The following is a 12,115-nucleotide window of genomic DNA, read 5'->3' on the forward strand; positions in this document are numbered from 1 at the left end:
CCTTCCACCCTACCAACCTTCGCATAAACCAATTGAGCTGCTTTCGCATTCCATTTCTCCAGACTGGGGAGAGCTAAAGTTGGTCCAGCACATCTCATTTTCACCAAAATATCTCAGCTGCATCGTTACCATTCCTTCTATCGTCTCAATGCATCTTAGTGGAACTTAGGACATGTACTGCTGTTGCAGGAATGTATATAGCTGCCATTGATATTTAGGATCATTAAACAACAGAATTTCTATGTTAATGCTGCAAAACTGCTAATCCCGAGGCCTGATGAACTTCATCAAACATCAGTGGGCCCAGGAAACTGTTTTGTTTGCTCGGCATCAGATAAATAAGATAGATTATTAGAATAAACTAGCTCAGAATATAAAGACAGATAGCAAAAAGTTTCCATAAATATATAAAATGAAAAGAGTAGCTGAAGCAAACATTGGTCCTTGAGAAGATGAGAAGGGGGATTTAGTAATGGGATATGAGGAAATGGCTGAGGCACTGAACAGGTATTTTGTGTTGTTCTTCACAATGGAGGACATGAATATCATGCCAGTAATTGACAAAGAAATGAAGGTAAGTGAGGATCTGAAAAGAATCATTATATTGAAAGTGATAGTATTGGGCAAGCTAATGGAGCTAAGGGTAGATGGGTTTCCTGGCCCTGACACAATGCATCCCAGGATACTAAAAGAGATGGTGGAAGATATAACAAATGCACTCGTGGTAATTCTCCAAATTTCACTGGACTCTAGGGCAGTTCAATCAGATTGGAAAACAGCAAATATGACGCCATTGTTTCAAAAAAGGTTAGACAAAAGATGGGGAATTATAGACCTGTTAACTTCTGTTCTGGGGAACATATTATCAAAGAAGAAATAGCAAGGCATCTAGATAGAAATTGTCCTGTTGGGCAGATGCAGTGTGGGTTCATGAAGGGCAAGTCATGCTTAACTAATCTACTGGAATTCTATGAAGACATTATGAACATGGTGGACAATGGGGACCCAGTAGGTGTGGTCTATCTAGACTTCCAAAAGGCATTTGACAAGAAGTTGCACAAAAGGCTGCTGCATAAGATAAAGATGCAAGGTGTTATGGGCAATGTTTTAGCATGGATAGAGGATTGGTTAATTAGCAGGAAGTAAAGGTGGGGATAAATGAGTGTATTTCTGGTTGGAAATCAATGACTAGTTGTGTGCCTCAGGGATTAGTGTTGGGAATGCAATTATTCACAATTTACATAGATGATTTGGAGTTTGGGACCATGTGTAGTGTGTCAAAGTTTGCGAATGACACTAAGATGGGTGGAAGAGCAAAGTGTGCAGAGGACTGTGACACTTTGCAAAGGGGCATAGATAGTTTAAGTGAGTGGGCAAAAGTCTGGTTGATGGAGTACAATGTTCAAAAAAGTGACACAACACCATGTTATAGTCGAATAGGTTTATTTGGAAGCACTAGCTTTCAGTGCCACAACCACCTGATGAAGGAGCAGCGCTCCAAAAGCTAGTGCTTCCAAATAAACCTGTTGGACTGTAACCTGGTGTTGTACGATTTTTAACTTTGTACACCTCAATCCAACACCGGCACCTCCAAATTATTAATAAAATTGAAGTCATTCATTTTGATAGGAATAATAATAAATTTGAATAGTGAAAAATTGCTGCTGTGCAGAGGGACCTGGGTGTCCTTGTGCATGAATCACAGAAGGTTGGTCTGCAAGTGCAATAAGTACTTAAGAAGACAAATGGGATTTTGTCCTTCATTGATAATGGGATTGAGTTTAAAAGCAGGGAGGTTATGTTGCAGCTGTATAGGATGTTGGTGAGGCCACACCTTGAGTATTGCATGCAATTTTGGTCTCTTTACTTGAGAAAGGATGTACTGGCACTGGAGGGGGTGCAGAGGAGGTTCACAAAGTTGATTCCAGAGTTGAGAAGGTTAGCTTGTGAGGAGAGACTGAGTACATGGGAATTATATTCATTAGAATTTAAAAGAATGAGGGGGAATCTTACAGAAACGTATACAATTGTGAAGGGAATAGATAAGATAGAAGGATGTTTCCACTGACGGGTGAAATTAGGACAAGAGGACATAGCCTCTAAATTAGGGGGAGCAGATTTAGGACTGAAATGAGAAGGAACCTTTTCACTCAGAGGATTGTGAACCTATGGAATTCCCTGCCCAGGGAAGTAGTTAATGCTTCCTCAGTAAGTGTTTTTGAAACTAAGATTTTTTTTTTGAACAGTAAAATAATTTAAGGGTTTATGATGAGAGGGCGGGTAAGTGGAGCTGAGGCCACGAAAAGATTAGCCCTGATCTTGTTGAATGGTGGAGAAGGCTTGAAGGGCCAGATGGCCTACTCCTGCTCATAGTTCTTATGGCCTGCCCAATGGCACATACAGGTAAAAAATGAAACTGAAATTGTTAAAGGTCAATATTCTAATTTTGTCAACATATACCAATGGCTTTATTGACTATGTGTAAATTAATAAAATCTAAAGTTTTTCTTTCCATCCGCCAGTGAGATTGTTGGGTAGACTTTTATTTACCAGTAGTTTTATTTATTTAGGCACATTGTGCATTTCAACTTTCCAATTTTGCTACGGTCAACATTAAGAAATATGTGGCATTATTTAATAAGAAGTAAACAGCAATTAATAAATTTACACATTCAAAAGATGCAACAAGAAAACAATTTGTCTGATTTTAAAGGATTCATGAAAGGTATATAGCCTTTGCAGTACATTCAGTGCTTTACAAATTGTTAATCTTGATAGTTGTACAGAGTTTTAGTTTTATAAACATCCTTTTGATTTATTAAGGAAACAAAAATGCAACATATAAATGGCTTAAAATGTTCCAGGATGTATTATTGCACAGAAATTAACTATATAATAACAGGAAAAGTTTCCATATAGATATCGGACAACCTGGAGATAGTTGCTGTAAACTGTCCGAATATTTCAAAATAAGCTGCAATAGATACCTGCTACATATATGGGGGGGGGGGCACGTGCTGTCTCTCTGATACTGCACACTTCATTTTGATTTTCTTATGCAGCTTTCATAACTAGAGATAAACCTCCATGTCTCTAGCAGTCTCTTTGAACTCCAAGTAAGTTTGAAATTTAAACTTAAAATTCACGTGCTGTATTGACAGAAAATGTGACTTGGTTCCTTCCAAAATGGAGGGGAATGAAGGAACATTTAGAAATAATATGTTCCAGGGATGACTTGCCCAAAATACAAATGTCCAATTTGAAAAATGAAACAATTTTGACTTTCAGGCAGTTCCCGAGTTGCAACCGGGTTCCGTGGTTGAGTCCGTTCTCAAGCTGATTTGAACTCAAGTCGGAATACAAGGCAGGACTGTGTAAAATATCTGCTCGTAAGTACAGGAAACGTTCGTATTCTGAATGTTTAAAATTACATCCCTGTATGTTAAGTATGAGGGTTCGTAAATTGAAAGCCTTATATGAAGAAAACTTTACACATTTGTCACATCTTAAATTCCCTTTGTCTGGTAAACAATTTAAGTGAATTCAGGATATAATCTGTAACAACTGAACATTAAAGAGCTCTGTATGAGTCAGCCGAAGGACTGGCTAAACAGTAAAAACTGTACATTGCTGAACTCTCAAGGTAGACAATATATTCAGGCTTTTATGGCCAGAAAAGGTTGGGGGAGGATGCTCACCCTTTGTTGCTAATATATTCAGAGCTGTTCTCTGCGTTTGTAAATAACAATGCCACCTAATTTAAATGTAGGTTTGCTTTGACTAACTGTAGGATGCATAATATATGCTCCCGGAAGAGAGAAAATAGAGGTGACGCTTTCTGCACATTATTAGGGTTCAGTATCAGAGAAATTAATTAATTAATTTCTTTCAACTTTGTTCAAAGTTGCCTGGAGAGAGTTTGTTTCTCTGTGTGATAAATAATAAAATCTACATCCCTGATTTTCATCACTCAGCCATTGGTGCCTCACCAGCTCTTTGACCAGACTTTTGATGACCCATCCTTGTGTGGCTCAGACTTGGCAAGTGTAACTACATTAAAGGAATTACGTTGCAACATTGTGGATTATCTTTGGAAATGAAAACTGCAAAATCAAGAGTTCCTACTAAGTGGAAAAAAGATATGTCAAAGCTGTAATCCTTAGGATATAAAAATATATAGCAAGCTCAACTGCTTGTCATTCTTGCTTAATATACTAAGAAACATACTATATAGAAAAATTGAACACTCCCAACTTTTTATTAATTTAAACTTTTGAGTAGACATACATTTTCTGCAATGATAGGTCTGTGATTTCACTGTATTCTCATTTTTGAAAATATTACTTAACTTTATAGTCCATTTAGAGAATAAAGTGGGTAAGAGATTAGTCTGGCTTTCTGTGAATTGGACCATTTGAGGCCATAGGTGGTGGATTTTGACATCTTACCTTTTTTTCCCAGTATTATCCCTCTTTTATTTGTGCTTTACAACAACTTACATTCCTATAACACTTCTGACAAAGACCTGAGTCACTTCATAGGAATATTATTAAATAAGATTGAATATGGAGCTACATAAAGAGATATTGGAGCAGATGATCGGAAGGTTTGTCCAATGGATAGGTTTTAAGGAAATCTAAGAAGAGAAGGAAGAGGTAGAGAGACCGAAAAGGTTAAAGAGGGAAATTCGCGGTTTAGGTAGCTGAAAGCAATATAATTGAATTAAACAAGTGATGCAGCAGAGGTCAGCATTGGAAAAACATAGAATTCTTGGACAGCTTAAGAGTTAGAGAAGGTTACAAAGATAAGGACAGAGAAAGCAAGGAGGGAGTTGAAGACAAGAATAAGAATATTATAGTTTAAGTTTGTTAGATCGGGAGACAATGTAGGTGAGCAAGGTAATGGGTAAGTGAAGTTTTTTCAGTTAGCACACAGCAGATTTTTAGATTATCTCAAATTTCGAGAGGATTAACGATAAGAGGGCAGTTTGGACTGTGTTGGAACTGTCAAGTCTAGAAGTATCAAAGGCATGAATGACGGTTTCAGCTGTGAAGCTAATCACAAAAGTAATTTAGCAATTAAGGTGTTAAGTTTATTTTCTGAATTGGGCAGTATGAGAATCTGAAACTTTGCCAGAAGGAAGCTAATAGTGTTGCAAATGGTTATGGAGGTATAGATGATTTTTCCTTGTTGGTTGTTTATTGAGAATCAGACATTTTGAAAATAGATTATTTTGATCCATCATTTTTTTCACCTTTGACTCTAAATAATTTTTTCTAGACTTACAGAGAACAGTAATTTATTGTTAAAAATGTAGTTTTGTGGATCAGCAGAGACAGACCAAAACAGTCATATATTAACAGCATGTATAGTTCAGGTCTGCTGGGCTCTCCTGTTAAATTACTATTAATGAACATTTGAGACAAAGGCATTTAATTTTACCAAGGAACTATACTGGAATTGTGAATATGATCATCTTGACATATTTGTTTGAATATTCAGTTTTTCCTTTGATGGATTTAAAGGCTGTGTTTAAATTTAAAGTAGAATTTTCATATCATAACTACTTTTAATTTAACATCTAGTCACCATGTCTTATAAAGTGGATACTTTGTTGAATATTTACTTCCATTAGTTTTTGTTCCTATATTATAAACAGTGGGGGTGGGTCTGGGTATGATGTTGTTTGGAGGGTCAATGTGGACACGATGGGCCGAATGGCTTGCTTCCTCACTCTAGGGATTCTATGATTCCATGAACAGGAAGCAGGAGTTGGAGCAGGAGTAGATCATTTGGCCCTTCAACTCTGCTCCAACATTGAATATGATCATGGCTAATAATCCAACTAAGTACCCCATTCCTGCTTTCTCCTCATACCCTTTGACCTCTTTAGCCCTAAGAACTATACTTGTTCCTCTCAAACATTCAATGTTTGAAACCAAAAAGTTTCATAGAAAGCAGTTGAGATCAAAACATTGAATAGGAGCAAATTACTGCAGGTGCTGGAATCTGTACTAAAACCAACAAATGCTGGAGATCACAGCAGGCCAGGCAACATCCATGGAAAGAGAGCAAGCTGAAGTGAAGCTCGGATGAAGAGTCATCTATACTCGAAACGATAGCTTGAGCTCTCTCCATGGATGCTGCCTGGCCTGCTGTGATCTCCAGCATTTGTTGGCTTTAGTACAGATTCCAGCACCTGCAATAATTTGCTCCTATTCAATGTTTTGATCTCAACTGCTTTCTATGGCAAAGAATTCTAGAGGCAAGCCGCATTTTGGGTGAAGAATGTTTTCTTCATCTCAGTGCCAAATTGCTTGCTCCAGACCCTTAAACTGTGACCCTGGTTCTAAGTGAATTCACTGTCATTAATTATCCTATCATCAACTATATTGTACTCAATATTACAATGTAATCCAGAACTGATTCTTATAATAAATGTTCATAAGTAATTAAAGGTTTGCAGTTTCACACTTAATTCTTCAAGAACCCACAATCAGATAACAATATCCTCGAACTCCTAAGCTAGGATTCTCTGTCCTGATATTAATTAACTTGACATGTTGATTCTGTAGGTATATTCCATCCTGAGATAATTTTGCTAGTCTGAAAATTTCTGAGAGGGAAGACATTTCGTTATAGGACTAAGTCTATAACTAGTAACATTAATTAAGTTTCTTTAATGATCTGAAATCTTGCCTAGTTTAGGTTTAAATCTAACAATAAGTTCAGCTGGATGGGGGAGGGGTCCTAAAGACCACTAATTCTGCAACAGGTGAATGGAGGAGGTAGGTTGGGAGTTGGAGTCGATAAAGTGTGGAGCTGGAAAAAGCACAGCAGACCAAGCAGCTTCACAGGAGCAATAGCGCAACCTTTCAGGCCGTTCCTTTAATCAGGACTGGGAGGGGGCAGGGGGCTGCAAAATAAATAGCGGGTGGGTGGAGCTGGGGGAAAGGTAGGTGGGATGTCAATAGATGGATGCAGGAAGGAGGTGATTGTGATTGCCCAACTCCCACTGACCAATGTTATAGAATTGGAAGTCAGCAGACTGGTAATCACATGGAAGTGTGATTTGTAGCTTGTGCTAGGGTCAAATACAGTCTGATTTGATCTTTTCTAAGAAGAGGAATTAAGCTGGTTGCTAAGATAATAACTTTGGTTTTCTCTATTTTAGGATCAGAATCCCTACAGTGTGAAAACAGGCCCTTCAGCTCAAGTCCACACAATCCCTCCAAAGAGTATCACAACCAAACCCATAACCCTACAACCCTATACCTGTAACCCTGCATTCCCTATGGCTTACCCATCTAGCCTAAACATCCCTGGACAACATGGGCAATTTAGCATGGCCAATTGACCTAACCTGCACATCTTTGGACTGTTGGAGGAGACCAGAGCACCTGGAGGAAATCCATGCATATACAGGGAGAATGTTCAAACTCCACACACAGCTGCCACAGGATAGAATCGAACCTGGGTCCCTGGCGCTGTGACGAAGCTGTTCTAACCGCTGAGTCACCATTTTGGAATATTTCATGCAATTCTGGTCTCCTTCCTATTGGAAAGATATTGTGAAACTTGGGTTCAGAAAAGATTTACAAGGATGTTGCCAGGGTTTGAGCTATAGGGAGAGGTTGAAAGAGCTGGGCCTGTTTTCCCTGGAGGCTGAGGGGTAACCTTATAGAGGTTTATACAAACATGAGGGCATGGATCGAATAATTGACAAAGTGGGGGAGTCCAGAACTAGAGGGCAAACATTTAGGGTGAGAGGGGAAAGAAATGAAAGAGACCTAAGGGGCAACTTTTTCACGCAGAGGGTGGTGTGTGGAATGAGCTGCCAGAGGAAGTGGTGGAGGCTAGTACGATTGCAACATTTAAAAGGCATCTGGATGGGTTTATGAATGGGAAGGGTTTGGAGGGATATGGGCCAGGTGCTGGAAGGTGAGACTAGGTTGGGTTGGGATATCTGGTCAGCATGGATGTGTTGGACCGAAGGGTCTGTTTCAGTGCTGTACATCTCTGACTCTATGCCGCCCAACCACTGAATGATGTGGAAGAACATTCTTCTCTTCCAATAGTGAATGTTGGGCAAGAGTCTGACAACTCTGAGATGATCAGGGACTAAGACACAGTAAAGAAGGAGATTAGTTAGCTCAGTTGGCTGGCTGATAATGCTTTGTGGTGCTAACTGTGTGGGTTCAATTCCCTGCCACCTAAGGTTACCATGAAGGACCCTCTCAAACTCTCCCCTAACTTGAGGCATTGTCACCTCAGGTTAAACCACCACCAGCTATCTCTCTCTAATGAGAGAGCAGCCCTATTGTCTGGTAAAAATATGGAAAGTTTGCATTCCTTTCATGAGGCAGAGATGGGTGTTGTCAGCATACATATGCAACTTTATGTTTTGGCTTTGATAATGTTACTGAGAGGCAGTTTGAAGATGGCAAACAGAAGCTAACATGTTGTTGAATGAAGTTTACTGAACCAATGTCTAAGTAACTGTTCCTTTAAATAAACAGCCTAATACTCATTGTTGCTCATTGTCAGCACTTCTTCTAACTCATGTTACATTTTATTATGTACGAAGCAAGACGACAATGTTAAAGTACAACTCCTAATTGGCATTAATGTGTCCTATTTGTGCTAAGTAACTTTCAATATACAATCTACCTCAAAAGGGACATTTTTCATAGATGGTTTGTAAGGCTGTGTGTCCCATGGTAATAGGGAACATTAATACAAATAATTTATGCTAACCCATAGTTTTAGCTCAGATTCATTTGCTTATCAAACCTTGTAGTAAGTAGAGGCCACAAAACGTATGTATGTACAGACAAATCTCCTGCTAATTTCTTTTTAAACAAGGGTTTTCATTAATGTCTTAGTTACAGTACTGGTTGTAAATTGTGACTGTAAAACCCCAGTTTAAACTGATTTAGTAAGCAGCTTTATTGTTATAATGGTAGGTAGATGGAGTTAAGATGCAGATTAGTTATGATCTAGTTGAATGGTGGAATAAATAGGAGATGCTGAAAGGCCAGTTTCAGTTCCTATAAATGCGTATTTAGAATGAAGCTGTTCCAATAAAACATTCCTTTTAAGTGATCATGCTGATGCAAGGTTGTCCAGTAGCTGATCATATTTCTGTACTTGTGTTTTTCAGCCAGGTAGAATTCGGAACCAAGTTCACAATAGTTCATATTTTCTCCACATAATTTCCTGGAAAAAGACCTTCTTTTCCATGTAAACGACCCTTCCACCATCCTGATGGATCTGGAAAATTCAAGGTATTCATCAGATTTGCATACATGTCCATATTCAAACTCATGTGTATTTTCAAAAGAAAATGTAAACTAAACCAGGTCACCAATTTGACAAAGGAGATTACTTGCTCAATCTGCAAGTCAAAAATTAAGCATCAAATAAAGCATTCTTGTCTTATTTTGATTGGTGGAGATCACTTTAATTTCAAATTCAGCCTCTCTACATTGGAATTGAACAGGATCCTGCCATTGATGTGAATGTTGCAGAGCGGGCTGCAGAAACTGAACACCAAGCATCGTGGATTATGTGAGCATCTGTGAGCAATTTGGACTGGCCTCAGGAGCCAAGGAAAATCAAGGGAAGAGTGAGGCCATATTGTTTGGGAACTGGGCTGACAGATCCTTTATCCCCTTCACCGTCAGGACAGATTACCTGAAAGTGCTGGGAATGTGATTCAGGGAGGCTGGGGAATTTGCAAAAATGTGGGAGGAATGTGTCGCCAAGGTCAGGTAGATATTGAGCTTCCTCTCCATTGCAGGTTGAAAACCTAGTTATCAGATGTAAGATACACTCTTGTTGTTGTACAGAGGAAACTCGACTATCCAAATACTAATTCTCCAAAAATGGGATTATCTGAAGGAGATCTCGAGGTCCCGATAGAAACATTACATCAAAGACGTTTCCAACAGTGATAGCGTCTTTTGTTTACAGTGATTAAACAGGCACTGTCTCCAAATGACTGACCTCCCGCTCCCTCTCTCCCCACACTTTCCCTGGAGTTCTACAGAGGGGTGTACCCTAACTTCCCCTTCCCCAGATAATCTCTCCAACATTGTTCTGTACAGGGCAAACATGGAACCTGTCAAAAATTTGCAGTAAAAAGTTGTGTTATGTGGCTATGGCTATGGCTGTGGCGGTGTGCCTATGTGCTATTTGGAGTCTTCTTGTTGGTTTGCAGTCCAGATGCCCCTGAGAGGAGTGGGGGGGACTCGTGCGCTTTGTGCTGGGAGGCGGGGTGGGGTTGGACCGGGTTGGGGGCAGGGTTGGATGGGGTTGGGGGGTGGGGGCGGTGTTGGACCGGATTGGGAGGGCGGTGTTGGATGGGGGGACAAGAGTTAGGGTGGTGTTGGGGGCGGGGTCTCGCACGCTGTGTGCTGCTGCAGTCTCCCGAACGAGGAGCAGACTTTAAAGCTCTGAACCCCAGAGGAAAGGCATTTAATCGATTTTCCGACTAATCGATTATCCGAGTGAAATAGTGCCCGCCCATCACGTTTGGATAATCGAGTTTCCACTGTACATGGCACAGTCTGGCGCATTCTCTGGACTTGTGCCGTTGCAGTCACCAGAGACATCTTCTACTTCATCTAGAGGTCTAAGATGGACTGTATCCACAGGGACACAGCGTACAAAGTTCTGATAAGGGGGTGAAGAATATACCCAACATTGCCCTCACCCTGATGGCCACCTTTGTGTGCAGCTGCATCAAGCTGTGCGCAGATCCTCGGTACACAAACACCAAGTGTCACTGCGTACTGAGGTTCTACCTGTCCCCGGTGTTGCAAAGGATGGTCATGGCCTTCTTGGTGGGAATGCTCCAAGTAGTTGGACTGTTTCGTATCTCCTGTCCTTTGTGGAGGAATTTGCAACGAAATACACTATAAGTCCATGAAGCAGTGGTCAGCATGTGTCTTGAGACACTGTGGGAAAAGGACAGGGTGGATCCTGTTATGTGGTTCCCTCAGCAGACCGTCAAAGTCATTACCAGAACTTTCCAAGATGTCATTTGGCTGGTGGTGAGAGGGGCATTACTTGTCAGATCCTTCACATGCACCCAGACACTGCACATTGCCCTTGGAGCAGCTGCAGGGGGAAGAGACGGTCACACAGCTCCTGCTGGAGTGTGCCTTTGCAAAGGAAGTTTGGAGAGAGATGCAGCGGTTTTTGTCGATATTTGTCCTGAGCAGTGCCGTGATGCAGGGCTTTGTGCTCCACGGCCTGTTCCCCGGGACACGCACTGAGACTAACATTAACTGCACCTGGAGGACCATCGACTCAGGGAAATATGCTCTTTGGTCTGCCTGAAACTTATGGGCCTTCCAGAACAAGGAGCTGAAAAATGTGTTGCTGGAAAAGCGCAGCAGGTCAGGCAGCATCCAAGGAGCAGGAGAATCGACGTTTCGGGCATAAGCCCTTCTTCAGGAATGAGGAAGGTGTGCCAAGCAGGCTAAGATAAAAGATAGGGAGGAGGGACTTTGGGAATGCGATAGGTGGGAGGAGTTAAGGTGAAGGTGATAGGCCAGACAATGCTCTTCACCGCATCTCCTCCACTTCCCGCTCCTCCACCCTTGAACCCCGCCGCTCCAATCACCACCAGGACAGAACCACACTGGTCCTCACCTACCACCCTACCAACCTCCAGATACATTGTATCATCCTTCATCATTTCCGCCACCTCCAAACAGACCCCACCACCAGGGATATATTTCCCTCCCCTCCCCTATCAGTGTTTCGGAAAGACCACTCCCTCCGCGACTCCCTCGTCAGGTCCACATCCCCCACAAACCCAACCTCCACTTCCGGCACCTTCGCCTGCAACCGCAAGAAATGCAAAACTTGTGCCCACACCTCCCCCCTCACTTCCCTCCAAGGCCCCAAGGGATCCTTCCATATCCATCACAAATTCACCTGCACCTTCACACACATCATTTACTGCATCCGCTGCACCCAATGTGGCATCCTCTATATTGGGGAGCCAGGCCGCCTACTTACGGAACGTTTCAAAGAACACCTCTGGGACACCCGCACCAACCAACCCAACCGCCCCGTGGCTGAACACTTTAACTCCCCCTCC

General features: G+C 41.4%; 1 protein-coding gene across 1 annotated transcript in view; it reads right to left on the reverse strand.

The window, feature by feature from the left end:
- Positions 1-7,954: 7,954 nt before the first annotated feature.
- Positions 7,955-12,115, reverse strand: part of myo1f (myosin IF) — a 139,777-nt gene continuing 135,616 nt past the window's right edge. The window contains exon 26 of the mRNA XM_043721608.1: positions 7,955-9,273. Coding sequence (XP_043577543.1) covers positions 9,197-9,273 — 77 coding nt within the window. The 3' untranslated portion in view covers positions 7,955-9,196. The remainder of the gene's footprint in view (positions 9,274-12,115) is intronic.

The sequence above is a fragment of the Chiloscyllium plagiosum genome, chromosome 31 (genome assembly GCF_004010195.1).
Source record: "Chiloscyllium plagiosum isolate BGI_BamShark_2017 chromosome 31, ASM401019v2, whole genome shotgun sequence".
NCBI lineage: Eukaryota > Metazoa > Chordata > Chondrichthyes > Orectolobiformes > Hemiscylliidae > Chiloscyllium > Chiloscyllium plagiosum.